The 23,877-nt window shown below is 43.3% G+C and overlaps 1 protein-coding gene and 1 long non-coding RNA gene across 11 annotated transcripts in view; one reads left to right on the forward strand and one right to left on the reverse strand.

The window, feature by feature from the left end:
• Positions 1 to 4,259: 4,259 nt before the first annotated feature.
• LOC121086984 lies at positions 4,260 to 11,964 on the reverse strand. Its single transcript, XR_005827492.1, has 2 exons — positions 11,831 to 11,964; positions 4,260 to 7,293 (listed from the first exon to the last, which is right to left on the reverse strand). It is a non-coding gene; the product is annotated as an uncharacterized LOC121086984 (long non-coding RNA).
• Positions 11,965 to 21,438: 9,474 nt separating this feature from the next.
• The window catches only part of REEP1 (receptor accessory protein 1), a 71,018-nt gene continuing 68,579 nt past the window's right edge, over positions 21,439 to 23,877 (forward strand). For 2 of the 10 annotated variants that reach the window (XM_040591596.1, XM_040591610.1), the window contains exon 1: positions 21,442 to 21,654. In XM_040591596.1, the coding sequence (XP_040447530.1) occupies positions 21,623 to 21,654 (32 nt within the window). In that variant the 5' untranslated portion in view covers positions 21,442 to 21,622. Of the gene's footprint in view, positions 21,655 to 23,877 lie in introns of all 10 variants that reach the window. The other 8 variants (XR_005827501.1, XM_040591653.1, XM_040591576.1 and 5 more) reach the window with 7 other exon arrangements.

Consider the following 23,877-nt stretch of genomic DNA (forward strand, 5'->3'; position numbering starts at 1 on the left):
GCTTATAAAATCTGGATGTGCTATTCAAATACTTGTGCTTGGAAACTGGACTTCCACTATCTAAAAGTGTTTGGTATCACCCATCACAGACACTTTGCAAGAAAGGGAAATTTTATTCACAGTAGGGCCAGTAGCTAACGTTAACTGCCATGGCACTTTATTCTTGGAAGATGTTTTCTGTGGTAAGCAAGAGCAGATTGCTTATCAGGGCTCTCTTCCTGCATTTCCAAGAGAACCATGAAAGTTTGTGTGCAATTAGTACAAACAATGATCAGTGCAAAGTCTTACAGATACTGTTTTTTAAAATCTCTGCTGTAGCAGTATTTAAAGGTCTTGTTCTCAATCAAAGCCCTTTTGGATAGAATAGGTTGTACAAGCACAGAAATAGAATATAAAGTACTTTATCTTCTAATGATTAATGATGGCGGTGTAAGAATGTGTAAATAAAGTTGAAAGTGCTTATGGTCAGACAGCAAAAATACCAGCCATGCTAACTAGAAACAGGGCCTTGGGAGACACCCAACAGTCTCATTTCTCCAGTATATTTTGAGATACAGTGCTAAAGAATGAATGATAACAGACTATGAGAAACTTGCCCATTCACTAGCACCAAACTGATGTAGTTTAATTACTCCTTAAGTAGCTAAAGTAGATCAGTTACTGCTATTCAATCTAGCTTCAGTTGTAGCATGAAAAGATAAAAGCCTGTATAAGCCCTTTTCTCAGGTACAGTCATGTTACCTCAGCACATCTCACATGGATCAGCTTTGCAAGACTGGCAGAACTAGTTCTGGCTCTTTTTTCCATGCTTATCTCTCTACCATAAGTTAAAATAAAGTAATTTGTGTCTTACAGTAATGAATTTTGTCTCCCTGTCTAAATCTAAAGGAAGCACATATTTTGACACAAAGTACATTATAATGCTATGCAATTACGTTTACTTGCTGAAGGGAAAATTTTAAAAAAATGCTGAACTTACTCCTTTCCACTACCATACATATTCTGCAGTGGGGACTGATTTGCTTTTCTTTTGGAAGCTGTGGGTTAGTAGGACTGACATTTGCTATCAGAACTGTCAAAAGAGGAAATTGTGAGAGGACTTTTAGAATGGTAAATCAGGATCAACTATTAAATTTTAATTGAATTAATTTAACATTTAATGATTTAATTATTTAATTGGATACTAAGTATTGTCTGGGGATTGGGATTCGATATTAAATTTTTCAGACTAATTCTAAAGTTAAGCAGGTATTTATAGATAGAGTGATGCAATAACCTTCAAAGAATAACCGTGAACAAACATAGACATAAAGTGTGGTTAGTAATTACATACTGATTTTGGTTTTCCTTGGCTGCTCCAGGTGGAGAAGACCTGTTCTGGAAGAAAAAAGCCTTTTCCCCTCAGGTGTTAATACATTGTCAGTTAATAATTCAAAGGGTTTGGGATATCATTGTTTAATAAAAGAATGCAAATCAATATTATCTTGATGGATATAGTTGAATCAAGTCTTAGAAACGACCAGCACAGCAGGAATGTCTTGTTGATGTTCCTACCTGTGTACAAAAAGAGCCACTGAAAATTAGGTAAAGCTATGCGGTGAACTTTAAGCAACATTATTTAATGAACTGAGGAACACTGGGGGTTACAATGTTGACAGATGAGGGAAAAGCAACTGCCATCATCTACCTGGACTTGTGCAAAGCTTTTGACATTGTCCCATGTGACATCCTTGTCTCTAAACTGGAAAGACACGGATTGACAAATGGACAACTTGGTGCATAAGGAATTGGCTGGATGGTTGCACTCAAAGTGTTGTTTGTGGTCAACAGCTCAATGTCCAAGTGGAGAATGGTGATGAGTAGTGTTCCTCAGGGGTCTGAACTCTGACCGGTAAGGTTCCACACCTTTGTTGGTGACATGGACAGTGGGATTGAGTGCACCCTCAGCAAGTTTGCCAATGACATCAAGCTGAGTGGTGCAGTTGACACACTGGAGGGACCTTGACAGGCTTGAGAGTTGGTCCCATCATGCAGTTCAACAAGGCCAAGTACAAGGTCCTGCACCTGGGTTGGGGCAACCCTCAGTATCAATACAGGCTGGGCCGAGAATGGATTGAGAGCAGCCCTGAGAAGAAGGACTCGGGTGTGTTGGTGAACAAGAAGCTCAACATGACCCAGCAATGTGCACTTGCAGCCCAGAAAGCCAACTGTATCCTGGGCTGGATTGAGAGAATCATGGCCAGCAGACTGAGGGAGGTGATTCTGCCCCTCTACTCTGCTCTGGTGAGACCCCACCTCACCAGAGGTGCTGCATCCAGCTCTGGGGCCCCCACATAAGAAGGATATGGACCTGTTGAGGCGAGTCCAGAGGAGTGCCACAAAGACAATCAGAGGGCTGGAGCTCCTCTCCTATGAAGACAGGCTGAGAGAGTTGGTGTTGTTCAGCCTGGAGAAGAGAAGGCTCCAGGGAGACCATATAGCCACCTTCCAGTACCTGAAGGGGGCTTATAAGAATGAGGGAGAGGGACTCTTTTAGTAGGGCCTGTAACGATAGAACAAGGGAGAATGGTTTTGAACCGAAAGAGGGTAGATTTAGATTAGGTATTAGGAAGAAATTCTTTACTGTGTGGGTGGTGAGACACTGGCACAGGTTACCCAGAGAAGCTTTGGATGCCCCATCCCTGGAAGTGTTCAAGGCCAGGCTGGATGGGGCTTTGAGCAACCTGGTCTAAAGATGTCCCTCCTCATGGAAGGGGAGTTGGAACTAGATGATCTTTAAGGTCCCGTCCAACCCAAATCATTCTATGATTCTGTGAGTCTATGAAACTGTTCTTTGTTAATTAGCTTTACCTCCAAAAGACTCAGAACAAACTGAAAGCACATCATGTTACTCATATTCTGCAACTCAGTAATGTCCAGGATCTTTCGTCATTGAAGTAACAAACCTGGGATTTGCCAAACCTGGTTAGCCTTTACACCATTCCCTGACAGTGCCAGAGAGGATCTTGAAGTTTGTTATAAGGCCTTCCTGCTGTTTCTTTTAAACAAATCTGTCTTGTGATTGAGCTTCTTCCCTTGGGAGGAAAGTTACACCTTTCTCTTGTGGATCTGCCAAGAAATTGCAGCATCTCAGGCTTCTGAGAGGTCAGTGAATGCTAGACTAGGTGATAGAAGTTTTTCTAATATTGAACTAGCCTGCCACATGCTTTTCTAGGATTATTTGGACAAAATTCACAGTCTGCTTTTGATTTTCCAAAACCACATGTGTTTTCTTGTGAAAGTGTTTGGGATGCTTTCAGCATTGATAATTTCATGTAGTTTTTGACAAAATAGTGAACAGGAGGAGAAGTAGTGATTGTTGTGAGTCACAAGTATGTGCAATTTGGACAAGAACTTTAGTTGTTCTTGAATGTGTATTCACCTAAAAAGGGGCTCAGCCTTTGGACTTGGATGTGAAGAAAGCACTTGAGAGTGATCCTGATGGGTAGGGTGTATGTGCTTGAGTCTTACCTATGCACTGCAAATCCTTCCACTCCCTGCCAACAGTGCTGGCTTTCTTAACTCTATTTTTTTTGTCCTGCCACTTACCAATGCTCCCTGGAGCAATGGATATTTAGCAGATAATATTGTATGTTTTCCCTGCTTGTGTACAAACTCTGATTCCAGGAAAATACAGTGTCTTTTCATGTCAAGAGTCAACTGAGAAATCAGTTCTTTGTTGGTTTTGGTTTGTTTGTGGTTGGTTTTTTTTTTTTTAATTGTGCATGTTGTGCTGATACAATGTTAACAGAGCTAAAGGAATGTGATTAGTTTCAGTACCTGTGAAGCTGGGGGAAAAACAAAAAAAAAACCAAAAAAAAAACCAAAAAAAAAACCCCAAAAAAACCACAAAACGGTGTGTGTGTGAAAGGTTGAGATTCCAGATACTGGTGAACATAGAACTGAGAATTTTTAAAAACTGTACACTGCTAAATGTGACCTAGTTGGTATAGCACAGAACTGGGAGCCAGATCTGGAATCTAACACTAAGTGTGTCATTAGGCAGATAATTTAATTCACCTCCTTTCTCTATAAGATGAGGATAACAATAATCATTCTTATGAATTGCTTTATGTTGTGTACGTGAAAGATGATGAGTATTATAGCCACTAATTAAACATTATTTTAATCTTAATATTTCCTTTTTCTTTTAAACTTTTATAAGTTCTTATGCTGTCTAATACTAGGGAAGAAAAGAAGCATGCATGCAAGGCAGCTGCTAAGAATTTTTCCCAGAAGATATTTAATATTAAGTTGGGATTGAGTCATCTGTTTCAGATAAAGAGACAATGCAAGAAATAATATGGAAGAGCAGAGATTTTGAATAAAACATATTCAAAGGAAAATCAGTGCGTCTGGTGCACCTGTGCCTTCAAACTACCTCCCACCTTCCCTGTACTCTCAGTCCAAAAATTGGAAATGGGCATTGTGATTTCTGTGCAGTTTAATTAGAGCAAATGCAACAGTATCCCTTAAAAAATAGGTACAGCTGTAAATTACAGATTCTTACTGGTGCTCTTTCAGTCTCAGCTCTCCTGGCATGCACCGAGGCTGCTTCCTCTGCACTGCCAGCCAGCCTGGCAGAAGGGAGCACTGGACAGTTGCAGGGCCACTGGCGTGGCAGCTGAATTCCAAGCTGAAGCCTGCAGTGCAGCTGGGCATTAGTACTGGCCCTAGTAATTATGATATGGTTCAGTGTATTTATCACTGTAAAGCACTTTGTCATTTCCTTCTCTCTATAAAGCTTCCCAAGTAAACTACCTGTCAGTGAAATTTCGTAGTGTCTTCCCTAACCATCTCTCTTCACAGCTGTCAGAAACTAACGGCTGTTCTCCAAACACTAGACTTTGGCAGTAGAGGTTTGTGCCTGAAATCAGAACAGCAGTTCTGAAGCAAATTCCTGACGCCAGTGAAAACAGGAATTTCACCAATTTTTTAAAGAGATCATATGTCAGCCTTGTCATCTCATAAGAGGAAGATAGCAGCCTGTCTTGTCTCTCATCTCTTCTAAGAAGCATAAGAAGGCAAAATTGAACGTTTCTTGCTTCCCAGTATCTAATGCCCTAAATAGCATAATTACCTAACTGCAGTTGTCCAAAAAATGGAAATGACATTTTCCAGTTTCATTTGCAGAGGAACTTGTGCTGCAACATATGTTTCTAGTGCTTCTTCTTACTCTTATTTCCTAAGCACAAATTATCAGAATAAAATTTACAGCTGCAGTTTTCTAATGAGAATATAAGAGACACAGCCAAGTTATTCCAGGCTGTCTCTGTTGTCCAGCAAACTTGGACACGTAAACTGAGGAGTAGCTTAAAGCCTGTATGTCTACCTTGGTGTGGCTGGAGATGGATCTGTTTCATAAGCAAGTGAAAAAATATTTTAGGTGTTTTAAATAATTGGCAAAGCTGAAAGTGGTTCTATAAATGCAATGTTGGGAAAAAAAAATAATCAGTGGACTTTGAATTTTAGAAGGCATGATTCTATGTCATGTGGTAGTTTCCCTGACTCACACCACTAAGGTGATTAGCATTATGCCTCTGGTTGCAGCAGAGGTAGAATATGTCTCACTTCGTATAACATGTAGGTCACAAACTGCCAATACAACAAATATGCATTTAATGAATTTCATCCACCAGCAGGCATCTTGTTGTCTAGGTCTGTTCTGCATGGAATGGAGAGAAACATCTCCAGAAGGATATTTGTACTAAAATAGGTGTCTACAATAAGTGGGACAAATTATCCCTGAGAGATGCCTGATCTTCTGTTGCAGCACAAACAAACTAGTAGGCTGCAACAAGGCTTTACTGTTGGCCAGATTCTACTGTCTGTGCTGTTTCTTCGTCCTCCTCCATCCAACCCCCCTCCCAGAATCCTCAGTGCTAGTTAACCACTTAGAGGGAATGAGCTACAGCTGCACATCATCCATGTCAATCAACCCAGTGCCTCTGAGGCAAGGCCACAGCTGCATGTTATCAATGCTAATCAACCCACTGCCTTCATTCCTCTACAATTCCCCCTTTTTGTTTTTAACCAAAAAGGCCATGTCTATCATCTATTGTAGGGCCCTTGGCAGGATATGTGGAAAGGCTGTTCAGGTTGAGTTAAGAAGGCACAAAGCTACATCTGATTCAGCCTCCGCATTAGGGTCACACAGATATTCTGACTCCCCTCTCAAGGGTTCTGTGGAACAGCCGGTATCTCATGTCCTCTTGTCAATTCTAGGATCTAAAACAGGCTTAACACACCTAGCTGGAAGCCACCACGGCCCTGCATCTGTGGAGACACAAGCATACCCTCGTCCCCAGGTAATTAAATCCCACAGGCCTGTCCATTTTCCTGTTTGTAGATCTCGCATTAAAACCTTTGCTCAGATAGGAGGATCACCTCCCTGCAAAGACAAGAAATGTGAGATAATCACAGGATATTCTTTCCCAGCCGGCACAGTCAAATAATTCAATGTATACACAGCTTTCCATAGACAAGCATGCAGAGTCTCAGAACCCATTCCCCCTTTTTGTTTTTCAAGAAGTATCTTCAAAGTATGATGAACACATTCCACAGTGTCTTGGCCAGTTGGGGAATGAGGGATGCCAGTAACATGTTCCACCCCCCAAGAGGCAAGGAACTTGGCCATGTGTGCAGATGAATATGCCAGTCCATTGTCTGTCTTGAGATGCTTCGGAACCCCCAGAGCAGCCCAATCCTATTGAAGATGTAAAATGACATCCAGAGCCTTCTCCCCAGTGTGGGCCGATGCCCATACAACTTTTGAGAAGGTATCAACGGAGACATGAACATACTGTAAATGACCGAAAGAAGGCACATATGTGACATCATTTTGCCACAGATCCAAGAATGGATATCCACATGGATTGACCCCTCGTGGAAATGTTAGTCCAGGACCCAATTGCTGACACTCTGGACAAGCGGCGGTGATGGATTTTGCATCCACAGAAGATATTTTAAATTGATGGACCAGTGCCTGAGCCCCCAAAGATAAAATTGATGAGACATGAGGGCCTGTCGTATCAGATACAGCACTGGAGGAGTCCAAGCAGGAGCTGCAAAAGCATCAACACAGGCATTTCCTTCACAGATGAATCCTGGCAATCCAGTGTGACTGCGGACATGCAGGATGTAATATCTATGTGTACGTTGACTCACTATTACCCATAATGTTTTTAATAAAAAAATATAGTTCTTCTGAATTTACCTCCTTAAGCAGCACACTGTCAATGTGTTGCGCATCATCTGCAACATAAAGAGTCTGTAACAATGTTTACAGCACATAGAGAAAACGTTTTAAAGGCAACAATGACAGCACTAAGTTCAACCAATTGAGGTGATCCCTGTGTCCAGTGCATCAATTCTTGCTGTTGCTTCCCATCATGCCAAGTGACCACTGCCTTTCCTGATTTCCCAGAACCATCTGTAAAGACCGTAAGGCCTTGCACTGGGCTATCTGCTACCAGCAGCTTTTGAAGTATTTATATGTCCGAATAAGTTTATAATAATTTATGACTGGAAAAATGATAGGATATTTGTCCTTGAATCCTTCCAGAGCCAACTGAAGTGGTAAACTGTTTGCCAAGCACCAGCTTATATAATCACTTCCAGTGGGAATTATCAAGTAATTGGGATCTTGGCCCAAGAGCTGAATGCACCGTGTATGTCCTTTGGTGATGATTTTGGTACTATTTCAATCTGAGTGCTTACTGTCTTCCATGGTTGTACAGATAAAAATAACCACTCTAAGACATGTAGCGGATCTTGCTGGCACTCATTCCATTGGCCCAACAATCCCATGGGATGATAGTTAGCAATGGCAACATATGAACATAAATATCGGAGTTTCTAAGTCTACACTGTGTACCCTTTTTTGTTGCAGACCATCAGCCACCCTCTCTAGGGCTAAGCTGGCTTCCTTAGTTAGTGATCAGGGAGACATTAAATCAGTGTCACCCTTAATAGATCAAAGAGTGGTTTCAATTGTTCTGTTGTAAGGCCCAAGTATGGCCTTACCCAACTTATGGTCCCTAATAATTTTTGCAAATCATTTAAGGTTCTGACATTTACTCAGAGCTGGATAGACTATGGCTTAAGCATCCGATCTAGGACTTTAACTCCCAAGTAATTCCACGGGGCTTGTTGAATCTTTTCTGGTGCTATACATAGCCCAAAGGTGGCCAACAACTGCTGCAAAACTGGATACAATTGCTGAAGTTCAGCCTTATTTGCAGCTGGTACAAGAATATCATCCATATAATGATAACAATATACTTGTGGAAATTGTTCCTGTACAGGTGACAATGCCTTTTCTACATACCATTGACATATAGTAGGACTATTTTTCATACCCTGCAGCAACACCGTCCATTGGTATCGCTTACAAGGAGTCATATTGTTTCTGCTAGGTATTGAAAAAGCAAATTTACATTTATCAGCTTCATATAAAGGAATACTAAAAAAATAATCTTTTAAATCAATTACCAAAATGTCCCAGTTTCGCGGGATCATCACTGGGGAAGGCATGCCCAATTGCAGGGCTACCATTCCCTCCATTACATCATTAACTTTCCTTAAATCTTGTAACAAACACCATTTGCCTGATTTCTTTTTTATCACAAACACAGGGGTATTCCAAGGACTATGGGAAGGTTCTAGGTATCCTTGTGCTAGTTGTTCTTTGACTGTTGTTGGAGGGCTACACATTTTTCCTCAGGAAGGGGCCACTGTTCCACCCAAACAGGGGTATCTGTCTTCCAAGTCAAAGGCAGAGTAGGTCTTCGTATTCCCTCCATCAGTGGCCCCTATTAAAAATCCTTCTGGGTACCAATAATAACTCCTCATTGTCCCAAAAAGTCCCATCCCTCCCCACAAATTCATAGGGATGGATTGTTGCTGTCTGGCCCTCAGGGTTTTGAGCCTGCACCATACACTGACTTTGGACACTGTGTCACACCACCCACTCCTGCCAATATGGAACCTGCAGAACAGACAGGCCAAGAGCAAGGCCAGATGTGCGCAGATATAATAGTTACATCTGCTCCCATGTCAATCATTCTGGTCACCTGTGTTACAGCAGTCCCTTTGGCAAAGGTGATTTTACAGGTTAGAGCTGGTCGAGCCTTTTGTACACTTTGAGTCCAGAAAATTTGTGGTGTTCCTGTCAAACCAAACCCTTCATTGCCCCGGACTTCGTCATGGGCATAATTAACTTGCGCCCGGAAAGGAATTAATTGTGCAATCTGTCTACCTTCAGGAATTGACACAGGGGAAATGGGGGTCCACACAACTGCTTGAATCTGACCCATATAATCAGCATCAATGACTCCTGGTAAGACAAACAAACCTTGTAATGTTACAATAGAACGTCCAAGCAACAGCGCACTCATTTTATTGCCGATGGGTCCCTCAGCATTCAGTGGGACCTTATGTACTTCATCATCCTCTATTGCGATGGCGGCTGCTGGGGTAACATCACTCCCTGAAGTTTGGGTTGCGAGTTGGCTGCATAAGCCTGGAATTGTTGTGGAGGATTCATTTGTATCATCCTATGGTTCCTCCCCGTTTCCCTGCTTTCTGTTGCCACCTACAAGTAACTGTCCTTGAGTGTTAAATCTAGGTCTACAGTATTTTGCAAAATGCCCTGGTTTGTTACATCGACGGCATACCAAACCAGAGCCATCAGTCCTTCCCGGCCCCAATTGCTTTGGACAGTCCTTCTTTAGGTGACCTTCTTGCCCACATGTGTAACAATGGTGGACAACCCTGACTGTATCAGCAAAGGTCTTTGCCAGATGCTCCATTTGGAAGGCAGTGGTTCCTACCTTCCCACCTACATCCATTAATTCTGTTAAAGTGGGATTACAATTCACCATGCCTGCAATCACCTTTCTGCAATCCTCATTTGCATTGTCCTTAGCTAACTGAAGTAACAATGCTTCCTTAGCTGCCCCATTCCATATTTGCTTGTCCAAGGCATCTCTCAACCTATCCAGGAATGACATGTATCCCTCATTTGGGCCTTGTTTTATTGTGGTCCATGACTGTTGTGGAATGCCATGATCCGGAACTTGCAATAAAGCTTGGAGAGCTAATTCTTTTCCCTGCTGCAGGACTAAAGGATGTAAGCGAGCTTGTAACTGAGGAGAGTTAACTGGAGCCTACCCCATCAATTGTGGAATCCCTGCCCCAAAACGTGGATCATCCTGGGGGTATTCTAAATTCATCAATGATTGCTCATTTGCCAAGCATCTCCAATTTGACTCAAACATTGACATTCACATAGGGGTCAATATAATTTGCACAACTGAACGTCAATCATAAGCAGTAAGCTTTGCTGTGAAACTACTATGTAACGATGATTGAGCATAGGGTGAGCCTATTCCATACTGTATACAGGTTGATCTTAACTCTTCTATCACTCCCCAGTTGAAAGGTTCCCACTCAGGGGGAGCATTACCATCCTTTCGAAGCACTGGACAAGCTAACACCCTGCCCCCCATGGCAGTTGCAGCATTGATATCCCCTTCCGTGGGTGCTTGCTCCCGCATCTTTTTCCAGAATTTGGCAGGATCTGGTCCTGATGCTGTAATTTGGACTGGTTGTTGAACATGACCCGAGGTCTCCTCTGATAAACCTATCACAGATGGCTCGGGATCACAGACAGGCAACAGGACAATGACCAGATCTCCCTGCTGCCCCAAAGGGAACTGACTCTGCCCACTTGACCTGGCACCATTCTGCTCCTCCTGCCAGCCTTGACTGCGTGAATCAGGTGGTGGCAGAGAATCCAATGGTGCCAAAGGTACCTTATTGGGCATCATCTCTGCAACCAGGGGTGTGGCTATTTCAACTCAGCCTTTGTCTCCTTGTCTGCTTCCGATTGTTCTAGTAAACCTAAGACCAATCTCCAGGTTGTCAATGACGTTGTAACAATTTTGTCCCCTCTCATGGCAGCCCTAAAAAAGTAACAATCCAGCACTTTGCAATCTCTGAATGCTGGAGACATCTCTTACCATAAGAGGCAAATTATTCCTTTTATACCACCCTAAGCAGAATTCTTATTGCCATCTCATACTTTATGCCTTTATTTTCAAATATGTCTGTTAGCATTGTTAATATAGGGTTTATTTCTCTGTCCACATCTGATTGTTCTAGTGAATCTATGATCAATCTCCATGTTGTTAATGAAGCTGCGGCAATTTTGTCTCCCCTCAAGGCAGCCTCAAAAAGTACCTTTCCAATGCTTTGCCATGTCTGAATGCTGAAAACCATTTTCACCATAACTGGCAAATCATACTTTTTACACCACACTAGCAGAATTCTTACTGCCATTTTGCCATATTTTACACCTCTTTTTTCAAATATATCCATAAGCATTGCAAATATAGAATTTGTCTCCCTGTCCACATTTAATTGTTCTAGTAAGTCTGAGACTAATCTCCATGTTGTTAGCAATGTTGTTGCAATTTTATCGCCCCTCAAGGCAGCCTCAAAAAAAAGTTTTCCAGCATTCTGCCACATCTGAACGCTGAAGAAATTTTTCAGTGTAACTAGCACATCATTTACTTTGCACCATCCTAGCAAAGTTCTTATTGCCTTCTTATTAAACCTAACACTTCTTTTTTGAAATATATCTATAAGCATTGTTAAAGTGGAATTTTATTCTTCCATACCCATATCAGTTAGTCCCATCTACATTGGGTACCAAAAGTTGCAATTTGAGTTAAGATGGACAACAAATACTGCAATACACCCATATCAATTAGTTGCAACAGCTCACCTCTCATGTTATGGGTTGCAGGTTCTCCCACTTGTCCCAGCTATGTTGGGCACCAGTTGTTGTAGTCAGAGCCCAACTCAATCAGCCTCACACAGGACGCCAGTTGTTGCAGCACAAACAAACCAGTAGGCTGCAACAAGGCTTTACCATTGGCCAAATTCTACTGTCTGTGCCCTATCTCCCTCCAGCAGAGAGCAGACCACACCAAACACACACACCCACAAGCCTCAGGGCTATTTAACTACTTATCAGGAACGAGCTACAGCTGCACATCATCCATGTCAATCAACCCACTGCCTTGGAGGCAAGGCCACAGCTGCATGTTATCAATGCTAATCAACCCACTGCCTTCATTCCTCTACAATCATCCTCATTTGCTGTAGAGGTCTTTGATTATTGACTTGGGTTCCACCTTTTCTGTTAAGAGTAAATGCTGAACTAGATGCAAACATAAGGTGGGATGATGTCTGTGCTACTCTTTGGTTTGGTTGCCCAAATTAGGTAGGCATTTAAATTTTTTCTTTATTAAGAGCTACTGTGAGTGAATGCTTGTACAAGGTACTAATGAGTTAATAAGCAGTACAGTGTATGTTCAGGGTTCACAGTTTTCCCATGGTACAAATGACCTTATGAACATTAGAAGAATGATGTCTAAAGAGGGGAATCACAGGAATTGGTTGTGGCCATAAAGGATTTTTTAAAGAGGTGAAAAAATGAAAGTTTTATTCTTGAAGTTCATTATTTTATCAGACTGGTTTAAACACATCTATTGTTTGTACAGGAAGAATACAAAATAATAATTTATGAACAAAGACTATAAAAAACACCAGATAAGTTATAAAGGGTTCAGGTTGCTTACATTTGACTATTCCATAGCACAGTGTGTTAGACACACTACAGTGCAAAGGAAAGAATGATCCCTTTTCTAGGTTTACCATTGTAAACTATATGCTTGCTCCCCAAATAGATTTTGTGTAGACTCTTTCAAAGTTAGCCAAAAGTGAGCAGTGAAATTGGAGACTTAACTAGCAATAGAAACATTGCTTTATAAGCAGACTGTTAGCATGAGAAAACAGGATGTGCTGTACTTGTTAGGACTTCATGAGCAGGTCATAGCAACCAATGGCTTAAGAAATGCTGTGTTAGAGCATGTGTCTAAGGTTATTACTACTAGTTCACTGTATGGAACTGGCATTATTACTTAACCTCTTTGCATTTACATTTTCCTCTCTTGGATTAACAAATATTTATCCACCTTTAAAAAGTACCTTCTGTTATTCGAAGAAGTGCTGAATAAATATAGTGTAGTATTACCATCGGCAGCAGGTAATCCTGTTAATCTAACATACACCCTGTGTTTATGTTGAATATGTTCCATTCCACTCTATCATTGTAGTTAGATTAACAAAGGATATTACAGGGATTAGCTCTTAAGTAATGGCTGCAGCTGCCCACCACATGTGTTTACTATAGCCCAAAACCAGGGTTTGAAATCCTCTTGCCTATAGTGAATAGAAGGAATACACTTGACTTCTGCAGAACCAGTTTTCCTTTCAAAAGAGCAATGTCTTGACCTAGTTGTTACCAGTAAGAGATTTGTAGCACAACCTGTTGCACAGCACTCTGGTAGCTGCTATGCTGCTGGCACCAGGGAAGACAACTTTAGTGCTAAAACAGCTTCAGGTCTCTGCCTACCACACCAGTTCTGCAGAGCTGTTGTAAGGTTAAAACTATCTCATGTCCCATTATGCTGTTAACAGTCACAACTCACAAAGTCACGTCTAGACTACTTTATGAAATATTAGCTGGAGACAAGGCTCTCCCCTGTATGATGCAACTTCAAAGCTGGCCCTGCTTTGAAGTGGAGGCTGGACACAATGACCTCCACAGGCTACTTGCAACCTAAATTATTCAGTTATTCTACTAAGTCAGGTGTAGCTGCAGCGGTATGGAGCTTAGCATGAATTGAATATCATCCCCTGGCTACTGAGGACATACTTGTGTAGCTGTCTCAGAGTAAGCTCTGTGTTGCTACAGCAACACCTTTATCAGTGCCCTAACTGGTTTCAGGGTAGTTCTGGGAAGACCATATGATTCGCTGGCACACTTCTCATGGGATATAGATATACCTTCACAATCCTGCTGTTGGCAGTGCTATTCAACTGGCTTTATTTTGTCCATTTCATTTCAGTGGTACTTGGAGAATCTCTGAGCTGTACTAGACATGAAGTATTTTCAACAGAGGATGCCTGAAATGGGGTCTGAGGGAGAAGAGAGTACAGAAACATTCTGTCACCTGCATACTCTGCAATTTAGAGTGTCTTATTGGAGCCTGGAGAGAGAGGGAGGGAGAAGAGGTGCTTGCAAATGTTTCTCTTAGCAGCTAGAGAGATTGAAACTTTCAGTTTTCTGGCTGGAGACTGATATGTAGATAGCTTTTTTATTTATTTTTTTTTAGCAGTTGGCTGTTGTCTTTTTTTCTTGATTGTATTTATAGAGTAGTTTGTGGTATTGTAGCATAGACTTCTAGGAGTCCGAATTTTCATTTTCAGCTGGAGCCTTTTCAAATCTTGAGTTAGGAGTCAGATGGGATCACTATTTGTGGGGAAAAACTACTGCTGCTTTCCTCAGTCAGACATGCATCATTCAGAAATGTATTAGAATGTTATCACTTCACAGTACCAAATGTTGGGAGTGCTCTATGTGGTACTCCCACACCACTCTGACCTTTGTAAGTTGAAAGTAGATACTAGCCAAGAAACTGTTATCTGGTCTCATTAATAGTGGCATTGAAGTCAGATATTCTAAGTCTTTGAAAGGGAGCAACATTTGTAGGGATGGGTCCTTTATAAATAACCTATAGAAGGTAACTTGAAAACTCTTATCACAATGGATGTATTTTTCCTTTGTCTTTTTTCTGAAGTCTCTAAGTTGTTTGTTTGGATCCTGCTTTTTTTCCATTTAAGTTTTGGAGCTTAGCCTTTTTTGTCCCTGGGAAGGCAATTAATACTTGTTCTTACTGCCACATAATGAGAGAAAGAAGCAGGATGATACTGCAGGTTTTTCATATACCCTGACTGCGGAGAGAAAATATAGTTATATAACTTGTCTATATAGAGAGGCATATTTCTCTGACATCCTTTTTATTTTTCCTAGAATTAAATAGAACTGGAACTAGTTTACTGTGGTGGAAATTCATGTTCATGACTATGAGAGTCAGTGTCTTTAATAAGCTCTGTGCTTTGACACTCAGCATTTCTCTTTGCATTTAGAACTGAGGAGAAACCAGTTATAAAGTAGTGGGTGGTTTACACAGCTTAAGAGGAACAGAACAGAACACACATGGGAGAGGCAAGTGTATTGCTTTGTATGGGAGGAGGAGGAAAGCCCTGGTAGATGTATGGGAAAGCCCCTGGAGAAATGAGTGCGCTCACAGCAAGGTTGCTGCTCACCTGCAAGTACTTCTGAGCAGCTCCTATGGGAAGGCATCTTTGCCAGGTGTGCCAGTGCAGTTAGATTCCTTCTGTCTCCCTTGGGGCTCAGCACGAAATTGAAATCTGTAGTTGCCACATCCTGGTTTGTGCTGGGATTTAAATTGATCCTGAAGGTCATTAGCAGCTTTTTATTAACACTTGCCATGAAGTAGCATTTATACAGTTTATTAAAGCATGTTTTTACAAAGCCATAGTAGTCTAGTAATTGCTTAGTAATTTCACCTATGTATAGGATACTGCTAAACAGAGCAATGCCTGTGATACCAGATTGGTTGGTTAAAGGCAAGGGACAGCAAAGAAGCCCACTTTGCTTTCCTCTCTTACTGCCTTTGATTTTTTTATTACATCAGTCTGAAGACAGCCTGTCACTAGAAACTGCTAAGACCAGTCTGCAACGGTCCTGTAGCTTTCCCCTAACATAATTAAGGCTATCACTAGCCTCCCCAACATTCCTCCTCTGTTTGAAGGAAATCTTCTCTGTTCTGCTCATGAGAGGCCCCTTTCACTCATTATTTAGTTTCTTGTTATCTTTAGCATTCCCATCTGCATGGCGCCTCAGTGAAACCTCAAGGCCATGCACTGACCATATTTCTCTCAACATCCCTCTTTAACAAATGTCATGTTCACTCTAGCACTTAATTACCTTCCTCCTTTCTCTCTGTGTCTGCTTTAAGGGCAAGAACATGGTCAAGTCATCCTTCAGTACATTTACTATTGTATTGTAGTCACTGTTAGACAGTATACAGTAATAAAATTTAAAAAAGCCCATCCTTCCAAGGCAAGAATATGAGAACTGATACACTAGATCAGACCAAAGCTTTGTGCACCTTAGTATCTTCTGCCTGGTGATAGCTGATAATTAGGGCCCAGAGAGGCACACACCAGCAAATTGAAAGAGTAACCCTCCCCTGGTCTTCACTCGGTGTGCACTGTCCACAGCAGTTTGCCCAGGAAGCGGCCCTTTCCTTTTTCAGAATGATGAAATGTCCTGGTTTAAAGCTAGAACAGGCTTGGTCTTGCTGGTGGTTTCCAGGCTTGAGAGTATGCCTTATTATTAGAAGTCACTCTTGCAGTTCTTCTTTTAGAAGTTTCCTTTCCTTAACAGAGGGAACATCTCTGTCATGCTTGCCATCTCACTCCAGCAGACATTCAGACAGCTAGTGTTCATCAAAAAGAAAAGCCTCAGAAGGAAGACGGTGAGAATCTGAACCTGCTATGGGGAAATCCCAAGCTGACATTCTCCCAGCATCCAACCAAGATATCTGAGCAGCATGTCTTCCCCTTTTTTTGCAGTCTTTATCAAATATGTGAGTGGATTCTTTTCTGGCAGGGACATGGGGAGAAGTGCTTCATAAATATAAGGAAACTGTACATCACGTCCCTAAGAGGAGGCAATGTCTCTTCCTACCTGCTGTACCAGGAGGCTATACAATTTGATGCAGACGATCTCTCTTCCAACAATCTATTTTCTGATCACCAATTTTTTTGCTCATACGTATGTGTTTTTATTGAACTGTTCCCTTTCATTTTACATTTCTGTTGTGAGCTGTCCATAGCAGGGTGTTTAGAACATAAATAATGACAGGCAGATCATTTGGAGACATGAAATAGACCTGATGGTTGTGCATGGCAAGGCTGAACTGGAAAGATGGTAGCAGGTAACAAGGGACAAGAAAACTAATCTAAGTGTCAGAAATACTGTAGTAATAGTGACAATTCATTAATGTCTTTATTGGCTTTTAAGGCTGGAAAATTAAGTTCTACTCTAAGATACAGTCCTTTTTTCATCAACTTAAAAAAGACTCTTATCCAAGCATTTTCTTTGTTCTACAATGGTAGAATGGAAAACATGCTGAACTGGAATAATTTGCCATGGAGCTGAAGGTTCTGCAAATGCCTCACAGCCACTGGTGAATTAATCTAAGACACATGGATGTATTCCAAGGCAGAGGCATCTTGCGTCATGTAAGTTAAAGAAGGAGGTATGGGAAGCAAAGAACAGACTTCTTAGAACATATGTTTGATGCTTGACTTGAGGTATTCAGAGCTTAGTATTTGGGGATGCCGAGTACCAGTGACTGATCTCTGTGCTGCAAAGTTTCATATTAGAATATTTGGGGCTAAGCTGTCCCATTTTGGTTACCTAAAGCCAAGTGATACATTAAGCGCACTGGTATTTTCCCCAAGCTCTTGTAGTGAGTCATTGAGAATGAAGAGTGCTTCTCAGCAATCACAGTTCCCAGCTCAAGTGCCAGACCACACTTTTGAGACAAAATAGGCATTTCTTAATCTCTCTTTGCTAATGGCCATAGCTCTGAAGCAAGTAATTCAATAATAAAGATGGAAATGGCAGCCAGGAAATGCTGACTGTCTCCACATACTTTAACAATACTCCACATAGAGTAGCATTAACCTTTTCCTATCTAGTCCATATCTGTTAGTAAAGTTGAAGTTTTAGAAATGGGCATTTCTCCTTACTGTATTCAGCAGCTGCATCCTTCTTGGATTTTTTCTCTGAATGTCCACATTATCTTTTTCAGGTTTTGTCTATTTGTTTTTTTCTTTTGCTTCCCAAGTAGAAGTCAGGAGATAAATGCAAGAGATCACCCATTCTCTTCCAGTGGGTGGAAGACCAAACATTTCTCCTCCAAGAGGCTGAGCGTGTGTATGTGTGTGCACACATGCATGTGCCTGAAGAATATCTATTTCCTGATCAAACTATATTTCTTCTGATACTTTTTAGCTACTGTAACAATACTATACATCTGTGCACTGTTTCTATTGTGTGTGTATTTTTTAATATTTTAATATTTTTTTTGTTATTGTTTTCTTTACATGAACTTCAGCACCCAAACATCACCACAGGTTTCCTGTCTGATATTTTTCTCTATACCTGGGGACATTCCCTAGCTAAGTTCTCTGTTTTTCTCAAGCTGGTTTGAAATGCCTCTCATGTAGGCTTCATCCATTGGAGGACATTCCTTCTTGATAAGAGTTGTCTGCACTTGCTACTTCCTGACCTTTTCTGGATTCAGTAACAGAGTGCCCTATGCATATATATCACTCTTCTTGTTCTAAGAAGACTTGGCTTGACAGTTGTTGTGCAGCTCTGAGGCTGACATCCCCTCTCCCTAGGGCCAAAGAGGAATGAGTCTCGTTATGATAGAGGTGTTTGTTGGGGGGTCTGAATTTTCCATAGCTGTGAACTGCTCAGAAAAGTAGTTGCTAGGAGAAGGCTGCATAGTATTTAGGGCAAGAGTGGTGGCATTGCCTCTGTTAACAAAGCTGATTTGTTTTGTTATTTGGGGAACAGGGAACAAACCATCTAATAGTGCAGTCTGTGTAGGTTTTTTCACTGCCTGACTTTTTTTCCACTGCTAAAGCTCTTCCGAAATGTTCCATTAGCATTGGGTGGCCTCTCTGCTGAGCTGGCTGTGTAAATTAATTCATACCTGTCCCTAAGCTTTAGCTCTTAATGTGTCTCTCCATTATTTCTTTATATACTGGATCAGGAGGTTTAATTGCAAAGGAAAGGCTTTCTTCAAGCAAAGCGTCTTTCCGGGATGTTTGGGATGCCATGTGTGGAGCTTACAGTCGCAGGGCTCTGTGACTTATCCTAAGACACAGTCCATAAAGGGTAGGTAGGGGGCATTGTCACCCTTACACTGATGACTCAGTTGAGCTGAATTTCTCTCCTTCACCCTCTGTTTGCCAAGTATGTACTTAAGTAAAGCTTCCTGCTTTCACATTGACAGGCTCATTAGGCTTTCGATCACTGGGCTACTTTGTTAACTAGCTGTGTACCTTTGAGGCTTAAGATCAGTCAACAGTCATCAGGTGGTGATTGTGTCGTTGTGTACAAACCAGCAGCACTAAGAGGGGTCGAAGTCTTGCTTACCCCTGTCAGAGAGAGCTACCAAACAAGAAAAATTTCTCCAAGCCTTTCTGATGGTCGCTGCCCAGAAAAGGGACCTGAGGGTCAGCAGTGATGGCAACTAGCAGGAGTTTCAGGGAGCATGGTGGGCTGGAAAGAGCCATCAGAGCATGAGGCTGAGTTATGCTTTTGATACTGAAATGTTTTGCTGCAGCTTTGGGTGGTGTTGTGCTGTCTGTTATGTCTCTTTATGATTCAGTATCTTCTGTTGGTCCGTTTTTCTATGCTTGAATACTAAGTGTATTACTAAGTACGAGTGTATTACAAGTACTACATGGCAAGTTCTGTGTACTGCGATGACTACACAAATACTTGTGCAGAGAGAACTGTGCCTTATACTTGATAGTGTCAGACCATTAACTGTAATGATGTTGTGGAGTGTCTGCCAACGTGCAGTCTAAAATTTCACACTAAATAATCCCAATACATGAAAAATCTTGGGTAACAGATTTCCAAGTACTTGCTTGGCTACAATGCACAAGCAAGACAGCCACTGGATGATTCCTGCCTAAGAGTTTGGGCTAGATGACCTAGCGGCTTCTTTTGGTGAGAAGGCAGCTCTTCCAGAGAGCGATCCTTGTCCTGAGGAGACCACTTGCTTATTGCAACAGACCACCCACTCCTGGCTTTGTGGTGCTTGTACCACAGTCCCAGTGATGGTTGTAGCGATGCTGCCGCTGTAGGCCCTTGCAGTCCCGGAGGTGGGGACGTTTGATGGTGGCCCCGTACCTTCAGCCGTGGTTCCCAGCCTGTCTGTAAGCAAAAAACCAGCGGCGTTTGTGGCGGCGATGCCGCTGTAAGGCGGGGAGCGGGGTGAGGATTTGGCAGCCGGGTACCGCGCACGGCGTGGCGTGGAAGTTCCCCCTGGTGGAGGAACAGGCACACTGCAGCGAGAGCAGCAATGCGGGTCCTCCCCTTCGGAGGTGGTTTTTAGAGGCGCTGAACATTAACTACGTGTATGTCCATCCCTGCGGCTTTAGCTGAAGCCTATGGGTGCTACTGGTTTTCTGGGGACCAGCTCCAGTGAGCCTGTGTAATAGAAGTTGATCCCGTTGTGGAAGAATGGTGTTAGGTAAAGGCTGGATATTGTGTGATGATCATCTCCCTGTGGAAAAGGGCAGGAGTGTGAGGATGTCTGTGGCCACCTGGGACTGGAGAGATCTGTGATCAGCTTCTAGCTCTGCTGCCTCTGGTTTTAAACATTCAGTCTCTCCCCAGAAGAGTTCCTCACGGGTTACTCACAATACATTAGTGAATTTCAGCCTCTTTCAGCTATGCTGTCTCAGAATGACGGAAAATTTGCTGCAGATGCACAGTCCTAGAAAAGAACAATGTGTTGGGCATGGAGGCAGGGATCCTGCAGTGCAGCCAGGGCGGCTGGAACCCTGGCCCTGGTGCCTGAAACCAGGCCAACTGCTCCATGGAGCACCCTCTAAGTGAAGCTCGGGGCTGGTCTCCTGGTGGCAAGCTTGAGATCTAAGGATTGCTGAAGTCTAAAACACATCATGAATTCCCACGGGCATGTATGCTTCTGGTAGAAGAAAAAAAGCAAAGCAGTAGAAGATGATTACAGCATCCAGCATGTGCCAATGTAGTGAAGGAAAAGAAGAATCCGAAGGAAACTTGGGGAAGAGCAACCTGCAGGTCAAGCCAACATCTGTTGTTTTCTGTGTGGGCAAATGTTCCTTATGGAACTTGGGCTTCATGGCTGTGGGAGCCCCTAATGAAAACTAACGTGGAGGACAGATCACTGGCTGTCATCATGCATCGTGATGGGAATCCACCTGGATCGTGTGGCCAGTACCCTTCTTGGTTGTGCCTGGAAACTTTGGGGCACGGGGGGGACTCTGTCTCTTCCTATATATTCAAGAAGCCCATCAACACCATGCTGTACTTTGTCCTTACGTTGGTACGAACAGTCAAGCTAAGCTTTGCTTTGTGTCCTGCTGGGCCGCGGTGGTCCAGGAGCGACACGCGTGTGCCCGCTGCCGCAGAGCGGGGAAGGGACCCAGCCCGGCTGGCGCGGCCACCGCCCCCGGCGTCCCCGAAGACCCCCCGTACGGCCGGGGGTCTCCGGCTGGGGAGGCCGGTGGGAGAGGGGAAGCGTCGGGGGCTCCTCCCCCTCCCCCTCCTCCTCCCGCAGCGCCGAGCACCGCGGGGGGCGGCCGCGGGCCCTGCCCAATGTGGGCGGCCGGGCCCGCCGCGCGTTGGCTGCCGGCGGCGCCGCCAGTGAGGCTGCGCTGAGGCTGCGGGGCCGGATGGCCGAGCCGCCCGCCCCGCTCACTCGGGCGGCGGCCGGCGGCGGGCGAGGAGACGGGGCGAGCCCTCCCTGCCGGGAGAGCCAGCCCTGCGGCACCTAGCGCCATGGTCTCATGGATCATCTCCAGGCTAGTGGTGTGAGTAGCTGCCGGCCGGCACCTGCACGCCCGCGCCCGGCCGTGGGCACGCGTGTGGCTGCATGTCGGGGGGTGTGCGGGGGCCGTGCCGCCTCTGCCGCTCGCCCCCGCTGTGGAGACGCGGTGGCGGCGAGTCGGCTAAATTTAGCGGGTTGTTGGTAGGGATGGGCAGCTCGGCTGCTTGGTGGGTGAGGGAGAAGATAAGGTGTGTCAAACGGTATTTTCCAGCGTGGGAAAATTACCAGGGGATGGAGGGCAATACGCTGCCGTGCTGTACAGCGCAAGGTGACAGGGGAGAAGGAGGGCGGCTGGCATCTCCCGGTGCTCGGCGATGAAGGGTCCTGGGGGTCAGGAGGGGGAATCGAGCCTCAGCGGGTGGGAAAATGGACGTGGATTTGGGCAGAGGGGCTTTGTTACGGGGCTCGGCGCGGCCGGCCGGGACTCGCGAGGGGGCGTGGGAGAGGCACCGGCGGGGTCTCCCAGCCGCTCCCCCGGCTTTCTTCTCTCTCTCTCTCTTTTTTTTTTTTTTTTTTTTTAAGAAATATCAAATATTTCTTTCCTCTTTGTAACTTGCCGCCCACCCTCTCAAAAGATGTTCTCGATTTCCCTTTAACCTGTCAGCCTGGGAGGAGAAGCGTGTGGCTCTTTGCACTTGTCCTACAGCTTTTCCATGGCTCGAAATGCTGTAGGTGGGAATACATGTAGAAATTCCCTGGAAATTCTTCCCGGCAACAGGGTAAAATGGAGCAACCTCGAGGTACATATTCATCTGCCCCACTTGATAAGAGATTCAGTGAAAAAAGGTCATTTTTGATACCACTAGGAAAATTCCTGGGGAGGGAGTTTAGGCTTAAGGTGGGGCAGCAAGGATGGCTGATTTGTCTCCCTTCTGGAAATGTGGCTGGTCAGGGGTAGTACACTAAATCAGATGAATCATTTGCCAGTTTTCTCTGTCTGATGCATACAGCTGCAGACTCAGGAGAACATCTGTTGTGCTTTTTAAGTTATTGTAAAGGGTCTGCAAGGGCCTGTCACTTTCTTTGTCTGCAAGAAACGTGCCATGATGTTGCACCATCAGCATAGTTCCAGAAAGGCATTTTCAAGGTCTCCTCTTTTGCCGTATGAGATGAAACATCAGAAGGGAAACTCGCCTTGATCTTAGCTCTCTCTCTGTATCACTAAGACATTGGGCGGCTGTCAGATATGAAAATTTTTTGGGATTCCAAAGTTGAATTTAGCCTCTTGAGGTATATCATGTGGATTCAGCTGCAGTTGTTGCTAGCTGTTATTGGGTTTGCACTTCATTCTGGTAAAGCGTGTTAAATATGTAAATGATTTAATTTGTACAGTATGCTGTCAGAAATATCTGCACAGTTAATGTGATGTAACATACATTGTCCAAGGCTGCTTTTCTTCTCTGCTAATTTCCACTTTGAAAAAACCTGTCATCGTGTAACCCAGCTAACCCTCAAGAACAAAGAATGTCTATGGAGAGGTGGTAGTTTAACTTACTTGCCTCAGCACACACACATAGACATGGGTGATTTCATCTAAGACATATAGACTGGGTGAAAATCTGATAGAGGTACGATATGGAGCAGTTGACATCTACAGTCAGCTAATTAGCTGAACATATAAACCTTCCTGTTCTCTTCAGCTTTATTTATCTGAATAGCACGTCACAGTATGAAATCAGCTGTGTAGATTATGGTACCAATTATTTATTGTACTAGAATTTCAACATCAAATAACAATTTGAATATGCAGTGTAAATATTAATAATTTGGTAATCATAGTAATAATTTAAAAATAATTTTGCAAGGAAAACTAGGGCAAGCTAAGCTTGATCACCACTTTCTTTGCACTGCTACTTAGTATACATCTATCTTTTAAGAATGCTTTGCACCAGGAAGTGCTGGTTTGTTAGGATCCCAGCAAGAAACTCAAACTCTGTAGACTGCTGCTTAAAATACCATTTACCAGAGCTAACATCATAAAGAAGAAGAGGAGCGTATAAATAATCTTACATCCCATCAGATGCTGGAAACCCTGAACTGCCTAATGTTACTAATGAAACTGGAACAGCCCTCCAGTCTGGGTGCAGCACACCCACCATGCAGGTCCATCTGTGAAAAGATTACCTTACATTTTGGTTTTTTGAGCCTTATAGTATTTTTGCTTTTTATTTTATTAAAAAAAAAAAAAGAAGAAGAAAAGGCAATC

This window comes from Falco naumanni, chromosome 1 (assembly GCF_017639655.2).
Source record: "Falco naumanni isolate bFalNau1 chromosome 1, bFalNau1.pat, whole genome shotgun sequence".
Taxonomy (NCBI): domain Eukaryota; kingdom Metazoa; phylum Chordata; class Aves; order Falconiformes; family Falconidae; genus Falco; species Falco naumanni.